The 25,290-nt window shown below is 52.9% G+C and overlaps 3 protein-coding genes and 1 pseudogene across 14 annotated transcripts; 1 reads left to right on the top strand and 3 right to left on the bottom strand.

The window, feature by feature from the left end:
- Positions 1–327: 327 nt before the first annotated feature.
- CHRD (chordin) lies at positions 328–9,113 on the bottom strand. 5 transcript variants are annotated; one of them, XM_045851405.1, is made up of 23 exons: positions 8,960–9,113; positions 8,619–8,722; positions 8,011–8,140; positions 7,728–7,856; positions 7,536–7,635; positions 7,309–7,399; positions 6,788–6,929; positions 6,536–6,676; positions 6,379–6,461; positions 6,154–6,301; positions 5,890–5,996; positions 5,646–5,765; positions 4,707–4,863; positions 4,162–4,382; positions 3,594–3,707; positions 2,991–3,263; positions 2,819–2,912; positions 2,649–2,705; positions 2,263–2,366; positions 1,696–1,798; positions 1,133–1,287; positions 873–972; positions 328–522 (listed from the first exon to the last, which is right to left on the bottom strand). In XM_045851405.1, exons 1-23 carry the CDS (start codon positions 9,108–9,110, stop codon positions 467–469), a joined length of 2,880 nt encoding a protein of 959 aa, XP_045707361.1. In that variant the 5' UTR covers positions 9,111–9,113; the 3' UTR covers positions 328–466. The 5 variants fall into 5 exon arrangements, 3 of the variants coding, with proteins under 3 accessions (XP_045707361.1, XP_045707362.1, XP_045707363.1); XM_045851406.1 differs by having other exon boundaries at positions 328–519; XM_045851407.1 differs by having other exon boundaries at positions 4,707–4,809.
- Positions 9,114–11,194: 2,081 nt separating this feature from the next.
- Positions 11,195–17,733, top strand: THPO (thrombopoietin). Of its 5 annotated transcripts, none has more exons than XM_045851603.1 (6): positions 11,195–11,316; positions 12,898–13,066; positions 13,287–13,414; positions 13,833–13,919; positions 15,534–15,701; positions 15,916–17,733. In XM_045851603.1, the coding sequence occupies exons 2-6, from the start codon at positions 13,054–13,056 to the stop codon at positions 16,579–16,581; spliced, it is 1,062 nt and encodes a 353-aa protein (XP_045707559.1). In that variant the 5' UTR covers positions 11,195–11,316; positions 12,898–13,053; the 3' UTR covers positions 16,582–17,733. The 5 variants fall into 5 exon arrangements, with proteins under 5 accessions (XP_045707559.1, XP_045707557.1, XP_045707556.1 ...); XM_045851601.1 differs by lacking the exon at positions 11,195–11,316 and having other exon boundaries at positions 12,917–13,066; positions 15,928–15,996; positions 16,113–17,733; XM_045851600.1 differs by lacking the exon at positions 11,195–11,316 and having other exon boundaries at positions 12,917–13,066; positions 15,916–15,996; positions 16,113–17,733.
- Positions 17,734–19,993: 2,260 nt separating this feature from the next.
- POLR2H (RNA polymerase II, I and III subunit H) lies at positions 19,994–24,295 on the bottom strand. Of its 4 annotated transcripts, none has more exons than XM_045851304.1 (6): positions 23,967–24,294; positions 23,638–23,864; positions 22,748–22,831; positions 22,572–22,665; positions 21,253–21,336; positions 19,994–20,356 (listed from the first exon to the last, which is right to left on the bottom strand). In XM_045851304.1, the coding sequence occupies exons 3-6, from the start codon at positions 22,794–22,796 to the stop codon at positions 20,239–20,241; spliced, it is 345 nt and encodes a 114-aa protein (XP_045707260.1). In that variant the 5' UTR covers positions 22,797–22,831; positions 23,638–23,864; positions 23,967–24,294; the 3' UTR covers positions 19,994–20,238. The 4 variants fall into 4 exon arrangements, with proteins under 4 accessions (XP_045707260.1, XP_045707259.1, XP_045707261.1 ...); XM_045851303.1 differs by having other exon boundaries at positions 23,976–24,294; XM_045851305.1 differs by lacking the exon at positions 23,638–23,864 and having other exon boundaries at positions 23,967–24,295.
- Positions 21,492–21,982, bottom strand: LOC123826886 (annotated as a pseudogene).
- Positions 24,296–25,290: the final 995 nt, after the last annotated feature.

Genomic DNA, 25,290 nt, shown 5'->3' with positions numbered 1-25,290 from the left:
CCTCTACTCTCAGACCCTTCTCCACTGGGGCCCACTCAGGTCCCTGACCACAAAGAAACACACTTTAGCTGAAAGACTGGGGAAAAAAATGTTTTAATAAATACAAAAATCTTCAATAATGACTCTGCTCAGCTCAGGGGCAGCAGGAGTGAAGTGGGGGGACCCTTGGTGCTGAGTGAGGATAAATTAGAAATCCCAACAAGCCAGTGACATTATGTACAGAAGGAAAGGGGTTGGGCTCCCAAGGCAGAAGCCAGAGGGTGACACGGCAAGAGTTGAAGTGGACATGGCCTTCGTCCGCCCTGGCTGCCCCTCCCCCTTGTGGAGTTGTGGTTCCCAGAGGTAGTGGGGGAGGGAGAAGAGGCAGAAAAGAAGAGCCAAAGGCACTGAGTTTCCTGCAGGAAAACGCAGGGTCTTCAGCATTCCTTCCCCCATCCTCTTGGTCGTGCTGCCTTCCAGCTGCTCCCTAGGAGTCCTCGGCTTCTTTCTCCAGCTCTGGAACTGTCCTGTTCTCTGCAGCTGCTGGAGACAGAGGGGAGTGAACACTGGAGGAGGAGAGAGGAAGAGGGAGGTGGCATGGAAACCCAGCCGAGTATCTCTGTTCTGGTCCCAGAAAGTTCAGTGTTTTCTAAGCAAGTCGGTACATACCAGCGGCATAACCTTAATCTAGTAGCCTAATTCCTCTGGCTTCAGAAATCTCACTTGTAAAGAAAAGACTACCAATAACAAGTCCACAAGGTTACTGTGAGGGCAGAAAGGAATGGCAGTTGTGAGGCAGAGGACACTGTTGCTGGCACAAGGCAGGTGCTCCCTTCCCTCCTCAGCACCCCACAGTCAGCCCTCGGCTGCTGCCCCTAGAGCCCCTCACTTACACTGTCGGGGTGTGCAGTGGGAGCAGCAGCGCCTCTCCTTCCCTGGGCCGCAGGACAATGGCAGCGAACAGTTATCCCGCTCACAGTGGGGCACCCCTCCCTGGTGCAGGACAGAGCAGATCCTAAGGGGCCCCAGAAGCACAGGGGGGCACAGTAGCCTTCAGCCTCTTCAGGGAAGCCTGCCCTCCCTGGGAAGGTCCCTCTACTGCAGGTTAGGCCTCCAATGCCCACCTCTCAGAAGCCCCCAACTCCCCACTTACCCCACATCTGCAGGTGATGCAGCTCATCTCCCCAAAGGGGGGCACTGAGGGGTGCCAGCTCTGGCTCTCTGGAAACCACTGCCCTGCAAAACGGCAGCCCCGGGGCCCATCGGCCTGCATGGCGTCCCCCAATTGAGGGTAGGCCCCTGCCACCACTGTTGGAAGGGAGACAGGGAGGGAAGGAGGAAGAGGTGAGCAGACACGAGCTCTGCAAGGGCCACCCAGATTTTATTTGTCTTTGAATCTCCAGCCCCTAGCAGTTTCTGGTACTTAGTAGGTGATAAATTTGGATGGATAGGTGGATGGGTGGATGGGCAGATGGGCGGGCAGATGGACACATGGACAGACGGGGCAGGAACTGGAATTTTTCGTAGCCTATTAATACATGCACATCTTTTCACTTTGTTTGGAAGCCTGGCTCCAGACTGGGCACAGAGTAGTACTCAGTAAATGCTGCATTGGCTGAGAGGTCCCTTCCATCCACCCTCACTGTGTGTCCCCTAGCCCAGGACAAGGCAGTGATGCACCTGTCTGCCCAAGAGGCCTTAGTGCCCACCCCTCACCTGGACACTGTTTGCAGCAGTCAGTGGGGTTGGCGCGGACAGGTTGGGCACAGGCCAGCCGGGGACACTGCACCTTCTCACAGTGCACTTCTCCAGTGTCCCCCTGTAGGGATCCATTGTGTGAGGGGTGTCAGGAAGAAGAGGGAGCACGGAAGCCTCCTGCTTCCTCCCTTTCCTTCTGCATACCTCAAATAATATATCCAGGGCCTCTTACTCAGAGGCCCTGGGATGGTGCTTTATATGCCTGAACCAAATGCTCATTAGAGCCCTGCAAGGTAGGTGCTATCACGTCTGCTCATAGGAGAGGAAAGTGTGGCTCAGGAAGGTACAGGAAGGGCCTGGGGTTACATGGAGCTAGTCAGCTGGCAGAGCCAGAATTCACACCAGGTCAGCCCTTGCCCTTTTCCTACAGGAAGCCAACTCCCAAAGCCAAAGGACTTTTCTCATGTTATTTTGATCCTTGAGCCCTCCTCACCTGAGCTGGGCTTTCCTCTTCTGGCAGCTCCCTCCCCATCTCTGCAGAGACCCAGCTGGGTTATTGTACTAGAGAAGATTAAACAGCCATACCTTGCAGGTGCAGACAGCACACTTAATTAAGCCAAAAGGGGGCACGACAGGATGCCACCGGGTACCCGCTGCCCGCCAGCTCCGGTCACCATCAAAATAGCAGCCTGGTAGGGGACAGTGCCCAGCTCCTGTCAGTACTGAGCTCATTGGCTGAATCCGAAACCAAAACTTGAGTCTCCGGCCAACTCCACACCATCTAACCCCAGGGCCCATTCATGGGCCAGTAACTCTAATGAAGCCTACTAGGTGTCTCTGGAACCTGTGTCCCTCAACCTTCAACCTCACTCATATATTCCTCACCCTCTTGTCCCCTTCCTGGTCCCACTCAACAGATCCTCTTGGTCCCCCCCCACCCCCCGCCACCGGCTCACACACTGCCAGCTCACCCTCTCCAGGGTCCCTGCTCCTTGGCAGTCCTGGCAGCTCTCTGACATCTTCTTTCTCTGTGGAACCAAAGAAATAGTGAAGGCAGAAGGCGATCCCCTCTTCCCTCCCTAGAGGTCTCATCCCCCATGGAAGGACCCTCCATGACCCTCTTCCCCTGCATGGTACTCACCAGGGCACACAGGGCAGCACTGGTCCGGCACTTGCACCGGGCTCAGGCAACTGGGTGGCGGGCACACCACAGGGTCACAAATCACAGTGCGTTTCTGCAGGGAGACGTGGGAGGTTATCGGGAACCCTTGCCCCAGAATCCAGGCCCCAGTGCACCCTTCTGAGCCTCCTACCTGGCAGGTGCAGATTGAGCAGAGCCGGTCATAGTTAGGTGCCCAGCGAGACCCATGGGGGCGCTGCTGCCCCTCAAAGAAGCAGGTGTTGGGGTCTCGGGCTCTCCAGGGGCCACTGGGTTTGACAGGTGCTGGGGTGTCAGGGCTGAGCACAGTAGGCAATGAGGGCAGTGTAGCTGCCACTGCTTGAGAAGCCTCAGACTTCTGAGCCTCCTGGAACCCATCCTCAGCCAGGCGCAGACCGCCTGCCTCACATTGGTTGGCAATGTGCACCTGGGAGGAGAGGTAGGCTGCTGGTGGCGATGCCCAGGTTCCCCCTTGCATCTCCACAAGCAGCAGCCAGCTCACCAGGCAGAGACGCCTCATCCCCTGAGTGCCCCTGTGCCCCCCAGGAGGGTGCTATTAGCCACAGCAATCATTCTGGCTGCCAGGGACAGGGTTGTGTGCTGCCAGCCTTGTTATGTATGTACCTTGTATGGCTTCATCCTCCCAAGCAGCAAAGAAGTGTGACACGCTTCCACCCCAAGGACTTGGAGACAGCAAGTGATACAGAGACACACAGCCTAGCCAACCCATCCCCACAGGCCCACACTGCCTGTCTACCTTCCCTTGAAGCTCCCCTTGGGGGTTCCCCTTGGTGGCGATCAGCAGGGAGGCAGTGCCCTGCGCTAGGTGCCGCAGCAGCTCAGGCTCCAGGTCCTTCACCACGCCCTGGGCCTATGAGTAGACAGGATAAGAGATGGAAACAAGGCGCTCTGGGGCTGAGCCTTCCGTTCCCAATTTGCCGATGAGGAAACTGAGAACCAGGGAGGTTAAATGTAGTCTCCAGGGTAGCAAAGCCCATTAGCAACGGCAGGGAGCTCAGAAGCCCAGTGTCTCTGACAGCAAGGCCATGGCAACCCACCCCACTTCAGGGAAGTTGGCCATCCCATCCACTCCTCTGGAGGCCCAGGATATTACATACTACCCAAGGGGTCCCACCAGAGAAGAACACAGGAAAGAGAATGAATAATAAGTAAAGACTGGGGCAGAATCACAGCCAAGGCTGTCTGACTCCTGAGCACGTGCCAGCTCTGCCACACCAGGCAACCTGCTCTCTGAGCACACACACAGACCCTTTATGCTAAAAAGAAGACATTTTCCTAGCTGCCTCTCACCACCACATCCTTACCTCCGGGCCATAGAATCCCTTCAGCAGCCGCCGGGGCCCTGGCATTCCAGGGGGACCGAGGAGGTAGGCAGTAATAGTGCCCTGTTCTGAGCCACCAAGCCCAGCCAGCAGCACTTCATAATGCAGGTGACAGTGGGTATCCAGGGAGAGCCAGGCATGCCCTGCTGCCTGACTCCGCACAGGGGGCAACACCAGGGCGCCTGCCAGGGGCACAGGCAGTGCTGGATCCAGACAGAGGAGAGGTGACAGATGAGAAAGTGGCCTAGAGCAGCCACTCAATCCCAGCATTGCCCATGACCCCCAGCATAGGTTCCAGGAGCTGGCAGACACTGTCCAGGGCTGGACGAGCAGCATGTTTTAGGCCCCTGCACCATGGCAGCAGGAGGGTCTCCTGGTAGGGCCACCCTTTACATCCCCACCTATACATCTCCAGATGCAAGCCTAGAGCTCAGGCAGAGAAAGACACCCCAGGCTCTGGCCCTCTGGCACCATCCCTCGCATGCTTAGAGGACAGCAAAAGGCAGGCAGACCCCTGGGACACTCACTGTTACGGCGGGCTCTGTGCCCATTGTAAGGCAGGGCAGCCACATGCCCCCGCAACTCTCCATCTGGGAAGTCCTTGGTGGCCACATTCAGGAACAGCTCATTCTGCAGCAGCATATGAGCCCCTCGGGCACCCAGCCCCAGGCATATACCCACGGCCTAGGGGGCAGCGCAAGGTGAGCCCTAGCTACAGCCCACCAAATCCCAGATAAACCCCTCCTCAGCTTTCACACAAGCCCAAGATTCTGAAGCCTTTCCATGTTTTGTGCTCCCACTACATCCACACAACAATAACAACTGAATAAGAACTTTGCAGTCCTGGCTGGTGTGGTTCAGTGGATTGAGCACCAGCCTGTGAACCAAAAGGTCACAGGTTCGATTCCCAGTCAGGGCACATGTCTGGCCAGATCCTCAGTTGGAGGCATGCCCAATGTTTCTCTCTTTCTTCCCCCTTTCAAATCAAATCTTTAAAAAAAGAACCTTGCAGGCCCAGGTTCGAGTCCCTCCTCTACCACTTTCTACCTATGTAACAACCCTGAGGAGTTAACCTCTCTGATCCTTCACTTCATCAACTCCAAAGTGAGTACTATGAGGGTCAAAAATAATATAAGTAAGGCAACCAGTATAGTAGGTGGCACATAGAAATGCTCAATAAGGTGTCACAATGATATGATCTTCTGCACTAGTCTCCCTGTCTAACTTCTCTCATTTGACATGAGCTTGCTGAGGACAGGGGCCGCATCTGATTCCTTTGTACTCTATCTAGGTGCTAGCCCGAGTCTCACTAAAACTGTGTCCAGTGAATCAACGCATCAGTGAGAGTACCTGTAAGTGAGTGAATGATGCTGTACATCTCTGCTCACCCAACCCGGTTTCCCACAGCCCCTGCATTGATAGCCAGTACATGGGCCCTGTGGTCCAGCTCTTCCCACAGCACTCACCATGTGTTCTCCTGGCTGGAGTCCAGCCATGTGGCACAGGACGGTGCGCTGGTCCCTCCGCTGAGGTTTGGTCTCCAGTGTCATGGCCACCACCTCACTGCCTGTACTTACTACTTGCACCTGGTGGGCAGGGTTGGGAAAGGCAAACTGGAGTGACAGAGAAGGCCTGGAACCTGAACCACTGCAGGCTAAAGCTCCACCCCACCTTACTGCTCTCCTACCTCCTACAGCCCCTGACTCTTACCTTGCAGATTAGGGAGCCGTTTCCTAGCAGTGTGAGGCTGGCTGAGCCAGCTGCACCCGTCTGAACTGGGTTCAGGGCATCTGCCCCACAAAGGACACTTTGCAGGACTGCAAAGGGCAAGACAAGTGGAAGCAGGCTGGCCCCACGGCCATTCACACCCCCAGCCCCCAGGATTTCCCCCATACCCACCCTGGCCATGCTCTGGCACTTATCTGTGCCTCTCAGTTTTGTGTGCCCAGGGTGCCAGGCTCCACCCTGCCTCACCATCGCAGCTCTGCCTGGCAGCAATGTGTCCACTGATACGCAGCCCTGGTCTACCTGCCCTCTCCAGAGTTATCTGCAGTTCCCCCAGCACTAGCCAGTCCATCTCCTGGGCTGTCAGGTTGGGCAGCACCTCAGCGAAGCCTGTCCCCTAGGGAGAAGGCAGGGTATGGTGGGGCGCGGCAAGAGGCCAGAGCAGGTAGCAGCAAAAGCCAGACCTTTACTCACCTGGGCTGAGGCATTGGCCTGGAGCTCTCGTAATAGCTGCCCCTGGTGTAGAATCTGGAGCTGCAAGGGAACCTGGGCTGGCCCTGCAATGATGGTACATGTGGACACCTCTGAGAGCTAGGGGCCTCCTCACATGCCCTCCCCATATCCCACTTACCCCCGTTCCTGGATTCCAGCAGCCCACGGAAGAGCAGCAAAAAATGCAAGGAATCCTCTGTGTCACTGAGTGTGAGTAGGGTGATGCCCCCTATGCCCTGCTGTGGGTTGTCTTCCAGGGTCAGGATGGCACTGAATGTCTCTGGGGGAGGAAGGACCATGAGAGCTCATCAGAAAGTCCCCTGCTTAGCCCACTGCATTCCTGGGGATGGAGAAGAGAACTTCATGCCCAGAGGCTGTTTGCTCCCTTCACCTGCAGCCAGGGCCCGGTGCCGGATGAGAGGCCCCCAGACCTCCCCTGAAGGATGAGCGGCTGTTACAAGTCCCACATGGAGCTGCTCTGTCCGAAGGAGCCGCAGTGACAACCTAGGCACTGCTCGCCACACCCCACAGACCTGGAGCAGAGAGACAAGACAACCCTACTCAGGCAATATATAGGACAGGCCTGCTAAGAGGCCCAGCTCTGGTGAAGAAGGGATACTGGAAGGAGCCCCCCCCACTCCCCCCCCCCACCCTCCTAGGAAGCCTAATAAGGAACCCTGGATCCAGATGCTGGTGTCGGAGTCCTGGCTCCACCACTTACTAGCTGTGTGACCTTGAGCAAATCACATTCTGTTACTGGGCCTCAATTCCCTCCTCTGTAAAATGTGTATATAATGTCAGTGTCTTCCTCCTACTGGAATGCGGTGAGGACCAAAGCAGACCATGCAGACCGAGCACACTCTCAGCACAGTACCCAAACTGGTTAAATACTCATAAATGACGTCATCTCACCAGGCCATCTTGATTAGGGGTCGCAGGGTGTTCAAACAGGACGCCGCCAGTGGAGTTGGAGAAGCGGATTCGGGTTGGACGACGGTCGAGCCTGGGAATGAGGGTAAGGGTGAGCACCGACTCTGAGCCTGGGCCAGAAGCAGCCGGTCCAGGTTCTCTCTAATCTTCCGCCCCAGCACGCAGCCCAGCTCTCCTCCCTCCCTCCCTCCCTCCTTCCCCTTTCTCACTGCCGGTAGGAGATGGAGAAGCGCAGGCTAGAGCGCAGCAGTATCACTCGGGCCCGTGCCACGGCCTGCGACCTCGGCCCTGTCAGCAGTGCCACAAAGTCTGCGAGGGGAGGAAGATGCTCCTAGTATCGTCACCCGCTGTGGCGGCCAGGCCAGAATCACCACCCGAGTCCCAGCCCGGTCCCTGCCTACCCGTGTAGCCATCTCCCCTCTCCCGGCCCTCAGCTCCCGACTCCCCGCGGTCTCTGTAGCTGCGGTGCTCTGGGTCACGCGGATACTCGGAGACCAGGCCCGTGGGCTGCGTCTTGGGAACGCTGCGCTCTGTGTCAGTGGTGGGGGACGTTTCAGCCGGGCACTGGGAGAGTCGTTTGGCCTCTCCACCCGCTGTATCTGCTCCATCTGCCCCGTACTCGGGGCTCAGGATCAAATACCACACAGTCCAGCCGCCCTCCCCTCACCACGCAGCGGGCCTTACCCTCGGGGCAAGTCTGGCAGCAGTGTCCGGGCAGCTGGCGCGGGTCTCCGCAGGACGGGGCTGGGCACTCGGGTTTGATGTTCTTGCAGCTGACCTTGCCCGGGCCCTTCGAGCGGGGACCCCGCTGAGGCTGCTCTCGGAAAAGACGGGAAAACTGAGTGCAAGCCGCCAATCCGTAAGTCCCAACGAGGAGAGGGGTGTTGGGGAGGGTGGGAGAGCCAGAGACCGAGGCAAGCTTGTCCCACGGAGGCAGACCACTCTGCTACTTACAAGCTGCGAGACCCCAGACAAGTTACTTAAGCTCTCTGGGCCTTGGGGACCCTATCTGAAAAACGGGGATAATAACAGTTTCTACCTAGGAGGGTTGTACCAGGAGCTCCTAAGTGAGAGGGAGACGAAATGGAGCAGGCAAAGAGCGTGACACATAGTGGGTGATCAATAATAGTCAATACCTGAGACTTGAAGGGGGGGGCTTCCTCCCCCCGTCCTCCGCCAAGAAAATACCGTAAGTATCTGCAGGCTCACTTCTTTCTCCTCAGCAGCTCGAGTCCAGTCCGATGTCCCAGGACCCCAGCGCTCCCCCACCCGCCAGGGTCCCGGCCACTCACCGTCTCGCAGGCGCACAGCATGCAGCGCATCACCCCGAAGGGTTCCCCCAGGTCTGGGTGCCACGTCTCGTCCAAGGCATAGACTTTCTCGCCGAAGGCGCAGCCTGCGGGGACGGACTTGGCTGGCAGCTGCTGTCCCGCTCCGCTCCTGTCGTGTGCCCGCCCTGGGCGCTGCCGGCGGGCTCTGGGTTCCTGGGCACCGCGAGCCCCGCGACCCCCGCGCACCCCTAGGCCACCCGCCGAGCCAAACCACCTGCGCCGGCGCCCGCGCCCCCTCCGGGAGGGGAAGGACTTGCCCCACGCCGACTTTCCTCTCGCACCTCCCCGGGGCTCCCACCTACCTGTCGCTCCCGGAATGGGCAGCGGCTCCTCCTCGGGACGAATGGGCAGCGGCGGGGGCTCAGGGCTGGCGCCGCGGGCCGACCGGGGGCCGAGCAGCAGCAGCCCGAGGAGGAGCAGCAGCGGGGCCGGCAGGGACGGCAGGCTCGGCATGACGCGAACGGGACAGCTGGGGAGGCGGGAGGGAGGAGGGAGCCGGGGAGGGAGGAGGGAGGAGGAAGGAGGAGGAGGGCCGGGCCGGGGGCGGTGCGGCGGGAGGGGGCCGGGGCCAGGGCCCGGGCAGTACGAGGGGCTCGTCGGACGGCCGCGGAGTAGGCGTGGGGCCAGGCGGGAGGAGCGGCCAGGAGGAGCGCGGGCAGACGGGCGCTGACCTGGGCCGTACGAGGCTCTAGTGCCCTGGGCGCCGGCGCTGGCCCGCTTTATGCCCCGCGCTCCGCACCCCAGCCGGGGGCCTCCTCCTCAGTAAACCCGGAGGCGGCGGCCGTGGCTCGGCGAGGGGCCGGGCTGAGCCCCGGGGGTCCGGCCCAGCAGCCGCGGCCCGGATCGCGAGTGGGGGAGGGGAGGGAGGGGCTGGGACCGGGCAGGGGAGGAGGGAGGGGCTGGAGTGGAAGGGGGAGCGAAGGGGGTGGGGGGAGAGGAAGGACTGGGGGCGCGAAGAGGGGAGGAGAGGCAGGTCTGGAGCACCCACCCCATCGGCCCCCACTTTGCGGTGGCTGGACCGGGCAGGAGGTGCGAGTCCGGCTCCGGATGAGAGCCCCAGGCCAGGGAGTGGCAACGGCTAGGCCTGAGGCCTGGGCCGGCCACCAACGTGGCTAGCATTCGGTTCCTGCGGGAAGGATGAAGATTTGTCTGTGAGGATGACACCGTGCGGTGCAGCTGGGGGGCCAGTCAACTGATCTGCCCCTGACCCTGGGCTCAGAGCAGCTCTCAGACCCCACACCACCCACTTCCACTGCCTAGCACACATCCCCACCTCTTCTCTGAGGTCTGTCCTCATTCTACTGTTCACCAGGACAGGGACTTAGCCAGACACAGACGGTGTCCTCTCTGGATGGTGACGGTGTTTCCTTCCCTACTGTATAACCTGTGCTCAAGCCCACCCAACCATCATCATCTCCAGCCTGATATGCTTTCTCGCCCTCTTCCTCCCTCCTGCCCCCCCCGACCCCACCCTCACTGCTCCAAAGGACGTCAGCCTCCTCTGTCCAGGTTTGCTGGTCATGACTGCCACTCTGTCCCCTCCCACCCCACACAGCATCCCAACTATCTCAGCACCCTCTTTCCTAATCTTGGGAGGCATCTCATCTGGCTGAAATGGAGAATTCCAGGATCTAGGTCATACTCCTTAGCGGACAGCCCCATCCTGGGGAAGAGGAGAAGGAGAGAGCCTGATGAAGACCTAGTGGGAGCAGGAACAGTGTCAAGCAAGGAGGCCCTGAGGACAGAGGTTGGGGGGAGACTGGGATCAAGGGAAAAGCAAAAGAACTAGAGCCAGGGCCAAAGGAAGAGGGGGCCAGGCTGGCAGGGGGTATTCGGGGGCAGGGGTAAGGGGGAGGTTCAGCATCTGTCTTTCCTAAGACAAGGTCACATGAGCCTTCCTCTTGTCACATGTGGAACGGTAGGAGATGGAAGAGGGGGAAAGACTAGCAAGCAGAGGGAAACACGGGCAGAGATAAGTGGGCTTAGCTATCTGAGCCGATGAGCCCCAGCAGAGGAGCACCTGAGCCCAACACACACGCCCCTCACAGCACAGTCCTTTCACGCTGTCCGCACCCTTTCCTGGTAACAGTGACCCCTGGCAGAGTTATTCTCTACTACAGGCAATACCCATGTTCCCACTCAGAAAGGGATTATAAGGCATGACCCCCTAGGGTTTATTGGAGAGAAAAACAGGAAAGCAAGAGTCTTATTGGATTTCAGCAGCAGGTGCAGTATCCAGGGAGAAGAAATTTAGCCAGCCAGGAGCTGGAAACAAAAATGTCCTGCTAGATTCCTCCTGGAAAAAAGACGTTCCACTCCCATCTCCTCTCCAGCCAGGTTTAAGGTTGCCCATTTCCTAGAAAAAGAAAGATCGTCCAGGTGGTGTGTGCAGGTGGAGGAGCTGGGCTACACTAGTAGACTATGGTCCAGGCAGGGACTCCAGGTCCAGCGAGGGTGGGAAGAGAAGGCGTCACTTCCGGAGGCCCTCACCAGTGTCTGGTGGCTCCCTGCTCTCTGATTGGGCAGAAGTGGCCCCGGGCAGGCGTGTGTCCCCACTGCCGTGGAGGGGCTATGCCCCAACGCCACATGCTTTCCTACCCATCCGCTCCCCAGAGTGCTGCCTGCTCTGCACCTGGGTCCTGGAGTCCTTCTCTGCCTGGTGAGTGGCAAGCAGGGTTTGGAGTTAAATGAGGGTAGGAAGGACAGGAAAGAAGAATTGGGCTCTCAGCTGGGGGAGGGGTAGGCAAACTGGAACCTACAGACACTGACCTTTGTCAGGAAGAGTGTGGCCTTCCCAGAATGGGAGGAGTAGGGCAGAGCAGGGGTAGGGGGTGGGGTGCTGAGTTCTGAGGGACTGATCACAGATTTAGTGGAACACAGCACAGTCCTGGTTGGCACCAAAGAAAGGGAACATGGGCTCAGGGAGAAAGTGAGAAAGGAGGTGTATTAGGGCTTAGGGAACACAGCAGCAAAGTGGACACAGCTCCAATCCACATTCTTTCCCAGTCATTCCTAGTTAGCTTAAGGTTCTGAATCCAGGAGCTGGGAAGCTGGGTCAGGCCAGCCAGGGCACAAGGAGAGGGTAATGGGAGGAGGGCTCATGCATGTTGACAGACCTACAGGAAATCCCAATATTGAATCAGGTGCAGGCCTCTTTGTACAACTTGTGAAAGAAGGAGGAAGTCATGTGGGGGGTCCTGTGAAGTAACCGGAAGGGTCTGAAGAGGGGGCAGGGAGGAAGGTGTGGGCTATGAGACAGACATGGTGGGCAGCCAAGGCGAGGTACACCATGTAAGGTGGGCATCCTCTCACTGAGTAGGTATTCATTCCTGAACAACTTGCCTAAGAAAAGAAGTCTCAAGAATGTTAGCCTATCTCTTTTGCTGGGAAAACCCAGTATTTCAGAACTTGGAGTGCAAAGAAAAACTCCAAGAGGTTTTATGTGTAAGTAGGGAAAGAATGAGAGATTAATTTCTCCTGTACCATCTTCTCTTAATCTTTTTTTTTCTAAAGATTTTATTTATTTATTTTTAGAGAGAGGGGAAGGGAAGGAGAAAGAGGGAGAGAAACCTCAGTTGCCTCTCACACACCCCCAACTGGGGACCTGGCCCCCAACCCAGGCATGTGCCCTGACTGGGAATCAAACTGACAACCTTTTGGTTTGCAGGCTGGCACTCAATCCACTCAATCCACTGAGCCACACCAGCCAGGGCACTTCTCTTAATCTTTTAATCACCGACCTCTAGTAGTTAAGTTTGGGTTTGTTTTTTTCCCTAATTCAGCCCCACTGCCCCAGCTTCCCCTCAATATATTGTACATGTTTGCTGGTTCCCTATCGTGGCCCTACACCCATTTCCCACCTCTCTTCTCCAGGCTTGTGCCACAATACTTCATTCTCTAACCCCATTCCAGATTTTCTCTATCCAAACAACCAAGGTCGCTCAGAATTTGAGGCCGATTGAGATGTGCATATGTGCACATATACTCCTCCCCCACCCCCAACCCAACCCCCTGCTGCTCTGGGCAGGGGGCAGGGCACCAAACTCCTATCAGATCCACTGAGGCACCCTGGCAAGAAGGATAGACCATATGCTCCCATCGCAAGAAAATGTGGGAGCACTCAGAACTTTAGCAGTTCTAGGCTGGTCAGCATCATAAGCCCTCCCAGAATCTGTAACCCCAGCTAGACAGTCTCTTCCTTAAAACTTGGGTAAGTGTTCATTATTCTTGTCACTTGCAGGACAGAGTCCAGCCCCTCTCCCTTGGCCCACCTGTGCCGTGCCCCACCCCACTCTGCCCAGAAGTGCAAGAGCCCAAGCCGCCTCCATGGCCTCAGGAAGGATTCAGGGGAGAGGCCCCATACAGGGAGCCGCTCCAACAAGACAGCCTGGCCAGAATGGAGCTGACTGGTAAGAACACACCTAAGGGGCTGAGGGCCAAATCTAAACGTGGTAGAGGGGGGAGAGAAAGGCGATATGCTGCAGTGGGCCAGGGAACCTAATTTCCCAGGAATAAGGCATCAGAGTGCCAGATTTCAGGTCTGGATCCTAAACGGAAATTCTTGGACCACCAACCAACAATGATCTCTTCCTTATCCACCCCTTTCAACCTTACCTCTCCTCATCTAAGAACTGGTCCTCGTGGTCACGCTTCTCCTAACTGCAAGACAAACTCAGTCCAGCCCAGCTCCTCCCGCCTGTGACCCACGACTCCTAAATAAACTGCTACGTGACTCCCATGTCCTTCACGGCAGACTGGTGAGAATCCCCAAGCACTGTCCCCTAGATCCATTTTACTGGCAAGAGACCCTCACTCCCATCACTGCCTCTCGCTCCCTGATCCAATCACTGTTCTTGCAATAGTCTTCGGTAAGACAGCCACCTCCTTATCACCACTCCTGACAAGGATTAGGACTTGCAGTCAAGCTCTCCTTTATTTACTTATTTTTTAAAGATTTTATTTATTTATTTTTAGAGAGAAGGGAAGGGAGGGAGAAAGAAGGAGAGAAACGTCAGTGTGTGGTTGCCTCTCATGTGTACCCCACAGGGGACCTGGCCTGGAACTCCAGCTCTCCTTTAAAACCTCACGGAAGCCCCTCCTGGTCATTGGGTCACCATAACCCACCCCTCATTTCAGCTCCCTTCTCTGCCCCTCCCCACCAACCTTCTTCCACAGAGTCAGTGCCCAGACATTAACCCTTTGTCCATACCTGTGCTGCTGCCTGCTGTGGACTTCAGCTTGGGAGAATGGAAAACCCAGACGGTAAGAAAGCCATCCCTTCCCTTGGTGTTTCTAAGTCCTGTCTTCGTCAGTTTCCTACTGCTTCCCATGGATTCTTCAAAATTCCTGAACTCACTGAAAATATCTCACCTTCAGCTTGGCCACTCTAACTCAATCTACATTCTACTATGATAATGTCCTTTGGACAAGGTGATGGCTGGCAGTTCCAGTATGGTAAATAGATTCAAATCTGAATACTATGAAAAGCTGAAGAGAATTCTCTCATGGGCCATGCCTTTGACTTATTCCCATTCAAGATTCTTAAGGTGGCACGAAGAAGTGAGATTGATCTGTCATCCAAAGATGACACAAAGCTGGGAACCACAACAAAAACAACAAAGGACACAATCAAGATTCAAACCCCTGAAAGGCAATGTTCAAACATGGTAAAATTTGACAGAGATGCGTGAAAATTCCACATGTGTAAAGTAATTGGGTAAAGTCCTATTCTAGCTTTCAGGTCACAAAGCCCCTGCTTCCCTCATATAAACTTTTAGCTCTGGAATTGTCTCTCTTTCTTAAGATTTTATTTATTTATTTTTAGAAAAAGGGGAAGGGAGGGAGAAAGAGAGGGAGAGAAACATCAATGTGCCATTGCCTCTTGTGCACCCCCAACTGGGGACCTGGCCCACAACCCAGGCATATGCTCTGACTGGGAATCGAACCTGCAACCCTTTGGTCTGCAGGCTGGTGGCACTCAATCCACTGAGCCACACGAGCCAGGACAGAGCAACTATTTTAAAAGCTAGCAATTCTAGGCTGCTTTAGACATTTAGCACCAACAATGTGGAAATATTCCTCTAAAATTCTGAGTGGACTGCACTTAAAAATACTGGCCTGAGGATTAGCCTCCTCTGGACACAGGCTAATTTATTCAGAGGGATCCATTAAACTAGCATGTGTCCAGGAGGAAGCCACCCAAACAGTAAGAGATTAGAAAACATATGAGGAGTAATTTTTTTAAAAAGAAGCCTGTCTGATTAGCTTGTAGGAAGTGGCAGTCCTATGAGATAGAATGAAGTGCTTCAGTCTAACGCTCAGAAAAAGTACTGAGAGGGAGCACTCCTTGGTAGGTCAGCTCTCCTACCCTCGAGATCCTGGGAATCCCGTTCTTCCCTCAGATCTCGGGGGACTGGGCTGGGGAAGGGCAGTTCCTAGGGACCCCCTGCAGTTCCAGCTCTGCCATGTGTCAGTAAACCTTCTCTTCATCTTTATGCTGTTTGTGATGGTCTCATGTCTACACTGACTTAAAAAAGAACCACATGACCCTAAGATTTTGTAGCAGAGATTTGCAACACTAGAACCAAGAGGTAAAAGCTATAAAAGGACAGGTTTCAGTATAATGAAAGAAGAGCTTTTCTGACTGAAATTAAGTGTAAGACCAGGCTGGTTTACCGGACACTGGAGTTATTCAGGCAGAGGCTGATGACCAATTGTCGGGAGACTGTGAAAGAATTCCTGTGCTGGGTGCGACCTTGGTCCTGTCCAATTCTCAGCTTCTATGATTCATTCTGCTGGCTACTCCCACAGGCTCCCCACCCGCTATTAGCCTGCCCTTTGAAGCAGTGCACTTCTCTCTTCCATCTCTTTTCCCAGGAACAGACCAAGGCACAGGACGTCCTGGGAGCAACAGCCCTTCTGCTGGAGGGAGTGATGGCAGCACGGGGACAGCTGGGACCCACTTGCCTCTCATCCCTACTGGGACAGCTTTCTGGACGGGTCCGCCTCCTCCTTGGGGCCCTGCAGGGCCTCCTAGGAACCCAGGTAAATCCCCAGTCAAGGGAACTATAGCAATTGTCCTTCTTTTCTGACTCAGTCTCCTTAGAAGACCTGAGGGAAGAGGAATTCTAGGAATCTTGAGGTAAAGGAGATGACCTACTAAGAATGCTCCCTCCCAGCCATAAGGCCTGAGACAGAGACAAGGGAGGCATGGCATCTGGCCCTGGTCTCTGGCCTCAGGCCCATCCTCTGCCCTCAGCTTCCTCTACAGGGCAGGACTGCAGCTTACAGAGATCCCAATGCCATCTTCCTGAGCTTCCAGCAACTGCTCCGAGGAAAGGTGCGTTTCCTGCTGCATGCAGTAGGGCCCACCCTTTGTGCCGAGCAGGCCCTGCCCACCACAGCTGCCCCACGCAGTGCCTCTCTATTGCTCACACTGAACAAGCTTCCAAACAGGACTTCTGGATTGTCGGAGACAAACTCCAGTGTCTCCGCCAAAACTACTGGCTCTGGTCTTCTGAAGAGGCTGCAAGGATTCAGAGCCAAGGTTCCTGGTCTGCTGAACCAAACCTCCAGGTCCCTAGACCAAATCCCAGGACACCTGAACGGGACACATGGACCTTTGAATGGAACTCATGGACTCTTTCCAGAACCCTCGCCCAGGGCCCTGGGAACCCTGAACATTCCTCCAGGAGCTTCGGACACAAACTCCCTGCCCCCCAGCCCCCAGCCTGGATATTCTCCTTCCCTAACCCATCCTCCCCCTGGACGACATACACTCTTCTCCCCCTCACCCACTTTGCCCACCCCCATGGTCAAGCTCCAACTCCCTCCTCCCGGCCCCTCTGCTATCATGCTCAACCCGACCAGTCCTCTTCTAACTGCAGCACACCCTCACTCCCAGGATCTGTCTCAGGAACAGTGAGGTTCTCAGACACTGCCAACAGCAGCACTGTCCCCCCTCCCCTGTGTAGTTCTCTCACCCGGAGGAGAGCCCTGGGAGACAACTGCAGCCCTGCCAGAGTCCCTGCTTTCACCTGAAACACCCAGCCCTGGTAAAAGTGAATACACAGGACGGGAACTGGGGTCATTTTTCAGTTTGAAACACCAGAAGCTATTTTTTTAAGCTATCAATAATATTCAGCAGAGCAGCTAGTTATCTTCGGTCTATTTTCTGCACAAATGTCCAAATTACAAATTCTCCATGTTTTTTCATACAATAATTCCTCAAAGGCCTGGACCGGCCTGGCCTCTGAACAGAGGTAGAGACTAATCTTCTGTGAGAAAAACAGAAAAACGAGCTTTGGTTTCTATTCAAAACTAAAGTTAGTCTCTTTACCCCCTTTTACCATCATTCTCAATAGGACTCTGATCTCCTTTTCTTAGGAGATTCTTACTCTTGAGAAATGAATGAGAAGTTGTCTCCCAGAAAGACTGTCCCTACATAATAGACAAAACTGAGCCTGGATAAAATAAAGAATGAATGAGAGTACCCAAAAGCTAACTGAAAAGAAAGAGCACAACGTTCGTCTCAGGGAGTAATAGTTCTGTCGCTCCCTAAAAAAAAAAAAAAAAAAAAAGCTAACAGGAAGTCTAGGAGTGCCTCACACCTCAGGTAAGCCTGTGCAGACAGTTCAGTCAAGAGGAGACCTGCATGTGACAGCTGAGCAAACAGGGAGAGCTTCAGCAGCTCAGTGGGAAGCTTCGCCAGGCTTGGGTTCCTGCCTCCCTCCTGTGGAGGTCAGGGGGAAGTGCAGGAAGTGCCATGAGTCGGTCTCCTGGGGCTCACACAGCAGGAGAGACAAGTACAACTCAAGTACAAGTTGAAGGCTCATTTCCCAGTTCCCAGAAGTGAATGGTATCTAAAAAGTGACCTTGTGTGACCGCTGTGAACTCTGGGAGGGGATCTCTAGAAAAGAAGCCAGGGTTATGGGGCTTTGCCAATAAATGTCATCTTGGTGCTTAGAAAGTTTCTATTGCCCCAAACAAAAACTCCACTGCAAAGGTCACCACCACATCCAGAGGCTCCTGTAGGGAAAACTAATGGAAGTTTTACCTCTTCCTCCCTACCAAAAGGAGAGGAAAGGCTGCTGTGTAGGTAGAGGAGCCAGGAAGCCAGAGTTCCGGACACTGCCCCAAATACCCCAGGGTCACTGGAGGCATTCTAAAACAGAACGAAAGTCAGTGTGCCAGGAGCCTTAAGTAAATTACATTTTCTTAAGGCTCACATGACTCTTTAAGGCAACTAGTATCATCTCTATTTTATAGATGAGGAAAACAACCAAGGCTCAGAGAAGCCAGGCAAGTTCCTGAAGTTTTCACAGCTTGTGAGCAGGAAAGGAAGAAACACTCAAGGCTGACAGTCTGGAGCCCATACTGTCCTCAGTGCAGGACGCTGTCCCATATAGTATTCAGTGACTCTGTTTATTGGGAAAAGTTCCCAAGTCCTTGAGGAGGAAATACATCAACACCTCAAAGAGTTCTGCGTAGAAAATCAAAGCTCTTAGTAGGGGTGACCAATTTAGACATTTCCAGGTGTCCCTCCCCCCAACATGAACAGAACAGTTGCCATGGAGAAGGAATCAACAAATGCACAAAGCTTAAAAGTATTGTCCAGATCGCAGATGCTGTCAGTTTCTTCATGGGAAAGAATCAGTTCATCCACACTACAAATTCCAGGAGGTCGTCAAGGGATTTGGTAAGTGGAAATTTTCATTTACTGCAGTACTAAGGTAGATTAAATCTAATAATCAAATGAAACCCATTATGGTACATGAAATAGGCAGCACCCAGGACCAGATATGCCAAAGGGACCAAAGACAAAGAATTAGGGATTCTCAACACAGTCAGATGAGACAAAGATAGCAAAACTGCAAAAGGCATGTAGCCAAAATTTCGGGCTTCCAGTATCAGCATTTGACTTACTCCAGAGCAAATGCAAATAACTGATGGGCTTCTCCAGTGTGAATTAATCTGCACCTACAGAAGATCTAACCTATTCCCAAATCATTCTGTCTCTTCTTCCTTTTACACACACACATATACACACATTTACAGCCAGAGCACTGCTATCTCTATTCAACTGTATGCCAATTCTTTCTTCTGCCACCCCAGAGCAGCTAGGACAGTCTGCTCTGCCACCCACAAACTACTACTGGTGATTAATTAGGTTCTCCCACTTAAATTCATCCTTCTCCATCCACACCCGCCCCCCAAAATTTGACTCCTTGGAAAGGTTCTAGGATTCCATAAAAATTCATCCCAACCCCCACTACATTTCCAATTTCCCTCTCCACCCTCCCTGCCCCATACTAGGGCAAAAGAAACACCTTTACTTGCACCCTGCAGGGACCATTCACTTTCAACCCATTTCCCTAAATACTCTAACACCTCATGAAAGACCTGAAAATGATGGGGAAGGAGATACCCCAGGCATCCCACCAGGGAACCAGCTCCCCCGGCAAAATGAGAGATCAAAAGAGACTACTGCTTAATACACCCAAACTTTCTGGATAGTTACCCTGAATTTCCCAGGGGACATCAGAGTCCCAGGTATTTTCTCAGAGGCCTTGAATGCCAGGTGAAGAACCAGCTCCTATGCTGGGGTCCTTGTAAGCATCATCATTTCCCCAACAGAGTTCTTCCCCCACTCTCAAGTTAGTGACCGTGGTCAAGCTGCTGCATTGTCCCAGGCACTGGCACTGGACTGCCAACCTCATTGGTATTAGTGCCCTGTCCACTTCACTGGTCTGTGCAGCAGCCCTCTGTTCAGTGTCACTGGTAAGAAACACCACTTACCCTCCCTCCAGGTCACCACTAGAATACAGAGCAGTCAGCCTGCTCCTGCACCTGCTTCCATACCCACCAAATGCACTCTTCCTACTCTCTTCATAGTCGTGTCCCATGCTTACGTCTAAAAGCCTCTATCCAAAGCTTCCATAAAAATGATGAACATTTCCGGGCTACACGAGTGACTCATTCAAGTCAACATCATCTGACTTCTTAAGACTTAAAGTGTTGGAAGGACACCAGCAGGGCTTCTCGCCAACCCAAAACTCTATGCCAAACGGGTGTTATCTTCTGGGCTTGGGTGGCACCGGGAGCCAAAAGCATGATACTCTCTCTCACACAAAAAATCATATTGCAGGATAAATGTTGGGGACAGTCAGCCAAGAGTCTGAGAAATCCTGAACCCAGATACCAAAAGTCTAGCACAGATCCATCACCTCCCATGTGATCATCAGACTATGGGCCAGAGATGTAATATACCACAGGCAAATTGGAAAAAAAAAATGATTTTAAAGTAAATGGAAAAAAATCTCTAAGAGAAGAAAACGTCTGCAAAAAGTAAAATTTAATTTTAAAAATCATATACACAAAACAACTTCTGACTCATTTGAAACTCTCCCACAGGCAAGACAGTTTTCCATTGAGTCCAGACGCCCTACAGATGCGCCCACACCTCTGGGTGGACAGAGAGCCAGCTCCTCCTGAGCAGGTGAACAACAGCACCTGCTGCTCAGGCTTGAACAAATGTCCAAGACCTGAATGACCAGGCAGCAAGGCTGGCTTCCCAGGTGGTTCAGAAGGCCAGTTTCTTCATCAGCAGATAAACTCTGGAATCCACTTCAAATCCATGCAGGTTGTTGGCATCACCCTGCAGCCTCATGAGCAGGCCCCCATAGGACACATAGGCAGAGCTGAAACAGAAGGACCAGTCCCATGAGTCTAAGCTTTGGAGCAGCTGTTACTCAGAAGCTCTCTAGTCCAGTCTAAGAAAACAAGGCACCCTCCTAATGTTCAGTCATTAGGAACCAAAATTCACACAAAGATGAATGTACGGACATGTGCAAGGCATATTCTTTATATTAGCAAAGGTGGGGAATACTACATGCCCAGAATAAAGGAAATGGTCGAATCAATTAAGATATACCCATTTACCAGAATGTTATACAGCTATGAAAATGCTTAGGAAAGCTCTCAACTGACATGAGGAAACATGTTTTATACAACATTATTATTAAGCATAAAGAGAACATTGTAGTAAACAACATGATCTCAAAGCAAAAACCACACAGGAAAAAAAACCTAAATTATTCAAAAATGTTTATGTAAAAAGTTCCTGCTGGGTATGGAATTGTAGGTGACTTTTTTCCTTCTTGACATTACCTTCCTGCTTTTCATACTTCCTACAAAGGGCACACATTGTTTTAATAAGATTTTAAAGAAAAGAAAAAATAGCTGGGCAGGGAAACCAAAGAACTAGGGGTTGGGTTGCAGAGTAGGAACATACACACACACCTAGCGGTTTAATTATTTAATGCTGCATTTGTCTCCTGTGGAAGCCACCTTCCCTTGCATGGCACACAGCAGGACTGTCAGTTTCCCATCTGGGCTATCAGAGCCAAGGCCCTGACAAAGGACAGAGAGAGCAGCCTACAGTTCAGACTGAAAACTGTTCCCGCAACTTTCTTTCTGGGTCCCACTTGGGTCAGATGTGCTTGAGGAAAGGGACCTAACACAGGAAGCAGAAGCATGGTCCAAATTCTCAGAACAGGGTGGGATGAAAGGATTCTCACAAGACCAAGGAACTTACAGACGTGTTGCTGCTTCAGTAGAAGTCTCGTCTCCCTCAATCCTGTACACTTTCCCATACATTACATACTCAAATTGGTCAGCCCTGTAGAACAATAGCGGCAGTTATTCTTAAAAATAGTTAATAAGAGCTTCTTTAAAAGTGGTAACTGCTAATTAAGTGCCAGCATTATAATAGGCCTTTCTTTTTTAATTGAGTTGGGGGGGGTGGGGAGAAACATCAATTTGTTGTGCCACTTATTTTTTTTTTTTTGAGAAACAAAAGCCAAGTTTATTTGTTCATTTCTTGCACTTGAAGTACTCCTCGAAGACATCCTTTGCCTGAGACTCTTTGCCTTAGTCCTTAAACACCACACAACTGCAACCAACCACTTTAAGGAGTTTTCCCTCTGTCGATCTTACAGAGGCCTACCCATTCCCCTACTTTCTTATTATCGTCAACCTTAATTAGGTTGATTTGGTGTTCAGCACAGAGGGTCTCCATCAACTTGACATACATGGGCTCATCACAGTTGGATGCAAGCACACAAAAGTGGGCATGGCACTTGTCTAAGGCCTTGGCAGCTTCTCGAATTCTGTGCACTAGGCCATCGTGAATGAGGGTGGTCTTCGGCACCTCCTGTAAAGCTGTATTTATGTCCATTACACCTCCAGCAGCAATGCCTTCCTTGGGACGGTGGTGGGTTATGGGTGGAGCATAATCTTGAACATACCCAAGCCTCCACCTCCATGCAGCTCTGAGGCGGCAAGGAAAGAGGACTTGTGCCACTTATTAATCATTCATTGGTTGGTTCTTGTATGTGCCCTGACCAGGGATGGAATACACAATTTTGGAGCGTCATTATGATGCTCTAACCAACTGTGCTACCCAGCCAGTGCACAACATGCACTTCCCAAACACAATGTCTTCTAGTCTTCACAGCAAACCTGTGAGCTAGGTACGAACATCGGTCTTTTACTGATGAGGAAACTGAGGCTGGAAAAGGTTAAGGTTATTCAACAAATGAGTGGTAGACTGAGATCTGAATTCAGTGGGACTCCAAACTCCCATCACACCAAACTCCCCAACAGGACCCAAGGTCCACACAGCCTAGGTAACCCAGTGATCATTTCCTCAGCCATCAGACAGCTAAAACTCACAAGCATGCCATCACTGCTCTGAATAAACAGCTGGTTGTTTAAATTCTTACTGCAGCAATTTCCTTAAAATTCTTCCAATTAGAAACACTTATTCCATGAATTAAATAAGGGTTTTTCTATACCACTTATCTACTTAGTCCTCGGGCATAGTTCAAAGTACTCCCTTCTCCACTCGCTCACCTGGAAGGTCTATCATCTGTGGGGTTGTATTCACCATCATCCAGGGTACCATCTTCATACAAGGTACTAGCTATGACCAACCGGAACTTATCACCTGAAAGTAACAGCAATATCTGAGGGTGAAGAACAGTTGATATGGCAAAAAGTCTCCTGCATTGCTTGTGTTCAATACTCACCCAAGTCTACAGGGTAAATCTGAATGTTTACATCTAAGATAAGGTCCATCTTGAAAGATTCGCTCTCACAATGCAGTCGAGACACTGGAGAGAAGTAGAGGAAGAGTGGCAAAGTTAATTGCCTGACCCAGACCTACCCTTGCAGATCACAATCTGGGGACTACATGAAACAGAAGAGTCAATGCAACCCAGTCAATAACCACTGGCCTCTCATCTGCCCTCACAGAAGTGCAGGCTCAATCAGAACCAGATATGCAAGAACGAAAAGGGAGAAAGACTGTTTAGTGGACACGATCCCCACAAAAAAATCCACAGTCCTCTGGCAACAAATGATATCCAGATTCTAGGCCTGCCCAGGTGATTAAGAAACAACCTGACTTTATGCAAGTTATTCATTCATCCAAAGGTTTTGTCTTTCTGTGCCAGGTGCTGAGGGGATTATCATGACATGTAAGCAGTGGCATTCATCTTGAAGAACATCTCAGTCTCCAGGTAAAGGGTGAGAAACCAGAGAGGAACAATTATTGATCAATGACAGAATAAAGAGCAACTCTTTATTATTCTAAGTAGTCAACTCTCACTCAGAGAGTGCTTCACAAAGAGCTAAAGATTCTAAGGACAACACACGCACATAGGTGGAAAGAGACTTGACTTTGGGCGATGGGCACATGAGGCAGTGTGCAGATGATGTTTTGTTGAACTGTATACTTGAAACCTGTATGGTTTTGTGAACCAACGTCACCCCAATAAAAAAATAAAAGCAAACAAAAAAAATAAAAAAAATAAAAAAGCAAACAAAAGAATATAGGTTCCGGTGTCGGATTACTGGCTGTGAAGCCTTGGTTGGGTTACTTAACTACTCCGAGAAAAATGGGTAAGACACCACCTACCTCGTGGAGACTCTTGAAAGAAATAAGACAAAGCGTGCAACGTGCACAGTACAGCGCCTAGCACACAGCGGGCAGCGATTAGAAAGACGCCCAGAAGTTTCCTAGCACCTCGATAAAAGGCCACCCAGGTCCCGGGGGCACAGCATGTGTGAATCCAAGGAGAGCTCGGAGTCTCCGTTCTCTCATCTATGAAACGTTTCCTGAGGGAGGGGTTCCTACATCAGGACCTGCAGGTAGGGGGCAGGCAACATGAATTGGGTGGACCAGGAGCCCAGGGGTGTGTCCCCAAGGACCAGATTATCCCCTTATCCCAAACAGCCTCTACATACCTTACTTACCTCGGTCAAACTTCTTGCCCTCCGGGTCAATGTCTTTCACATCAAAAATATCTTCAAACAGAATGCCCGCCATGGTGAAAGAGCCACGAGAATAGCACAGGGAGATGAGCGCGCAACCACGACTAGGGGTACGCGCAAACCCCCGCGTGGAGAAAAGGAGGGGAGAGAGGAAAAAGTAGCGACTGATGAGCTGCAGCAAGGAAATAGAAGAACGCATGCGCACGAACAGGCAGTCAGCCGGCCACTTCCGTCGCCCGGCTGTCGGGGCTTCCTAACTTCCGCTTCGAACCCCTGTTTCCGAAATACTTCAGAAATTTGAGGGCGTGTCCAGATTCAGATAACCCCGCCCCTGGGCGGGATCACGATCGATGGGCCCCACCTCCCGTCGAGGTGGCGCGGTTTCTCATCCTCTGCTGAGGCTCTTCTGCGCCCTCTTCAGGGATCCTGTTGGAAAAACTGGAATGCACGGGGGCCTACCTCAGCCAGGGACCTTGATCCTTGGCCCAGAGAAGCCCGGCCCTAGCCCTCCCTTGCTGGTCTGCTCGCCCGACTAGGGCACAGTCCGCGCCGAGAAAGGGCGGAGCAGAACACCGCCCACAGGGCGCTGGTTCCTCAGGGCGCAGTAACCAGCCCCTCCAGCTGGCACCAAGGCCCCTAAGGCCGGCCCCGGCCAGCTTGGCCCTGCGGGATGTCACCCGAGCTGGGTCCTTTCAGTTTGGGAATTTGCCATGATGTCACTATGGGGAAGAGGAAAGTCTGCACTGTCCCCTCCCTGGTACTGTACCCTCCCCACCACTGTCCTCTCCCTCTGAGCTCTACTCTCTTCCCCCACAGCGCCCCACAGCCTGGCACTGACCCCATCACACTGCCCTCCTGAGCACTGACCTTCCTCCTCCACAGTCTTCTTCCTCTCAACAATGAGCGCCTATGTGCCCCTTCGTCCTGGCCCTGTCCTCTCCCACGGATACTCTTCCCTTACATTGCCCCTTCCTCTTGAGTGCTGGCTCCTCACACTGCCCCCCTCCTTCGGGGCACCACCTCTGCCTCCCACATGTCCCTTCATCCTGGTACTGCCTCCTCCGATACATTGCCTATTTCCTGGGCACTAGTCTCTCCCCTGACACTATCTCTGACACACACACAGCCCATCCACCGTGTGTTCACTCCACCCTCGGCTCTACCCTTCTCCGGACCTTGATAGAGAACCAAGAGCCCCATCAAGCCATTCCTCCTTAGTGGCAAGACGTCAGAAGCTACTCGAGTTTCTCCTTGGGCCCTGCCAGGAAGAAGCGACCTCTGCACCCCGCCGCCCGCC

This window comes from Phyllostomus hastatus, unplaced genomic scaffold (assembly GCF_019186645.2).
Source record: "Phyllostomus hastatus isolate PE091 unplaced genomic scaffold, TTU_PhHast_1.1 phas_contig_86, whole genome shotgun sequence".
NCBI lineage: Eukaryota > Metazoa > Chordata > Mammalia > Chiroptera > Phyllostomidae > Phyllostomus > Phyllostomus hastatus.
Note: the sequence above shows the minus strand (reverse complement) of the source record. Positions and strands in the feature narration are given on the sequence as shown.

Coding starts and splice junctions, on each gene's coding strand:
- CHRD (XM_045851405.1), bottom strand. CDS start 9,110: ATGCCGAGCCTGCCGTCCCTGCCGGCCCCGCTGCTGCTCCTCCTCGGG. Junction 6,462..6,535: donor GCTGGAATCCAGGAACGGGG/GTAAGTGGGATA, acceptor CCATCATTGCAG/GGCCAGCCCAGGTTCCCTTG. Junction 973..1,132: donor GCATCACCTGCAGATGTGGG/GTAAGTGGGGAG, acceptor GTCCTGCACCAG/GGAGGGGTGCCCCACTGTGA.
- THPO (XM_045851604.1), top strand. Junction 13,415..13,832: donor ATGTCCTTCACGGCAGACTG/GTGAGAATCCCC, acceptor CTTCTTCCACAG/AGTCAGTGCCCAGACATTAA. Junction 13,920..15,533: donor GAGAATGGAAAACCCAGACG/GTAAGAAAGCCA, acceptor CTCTTTTCCCAG/GAACAGACCAAGGCACAGGA.
- POLR2H (XM_045851302.1), bottom strand. CDS start 24,192: ATGCGTTCTTCTATTTCCTTGCTGCAGCTCATCAGTCGCTACTTTTTC. Junction 22,832..23,975: donor GGGCAAGAAGTTTGACCGAG/GTAAGTAAGGTA, acceptor ACTTCTCTCCAG/TGTCTCGACTGCATTGTGAG. Junction 21,337..22,571: donor ACAGATGATAGACCTTCCAG/GTGAGCGAGTGG, acceptor ATTGTTCTACAG/GGCTGACCAATTTGAGTATG.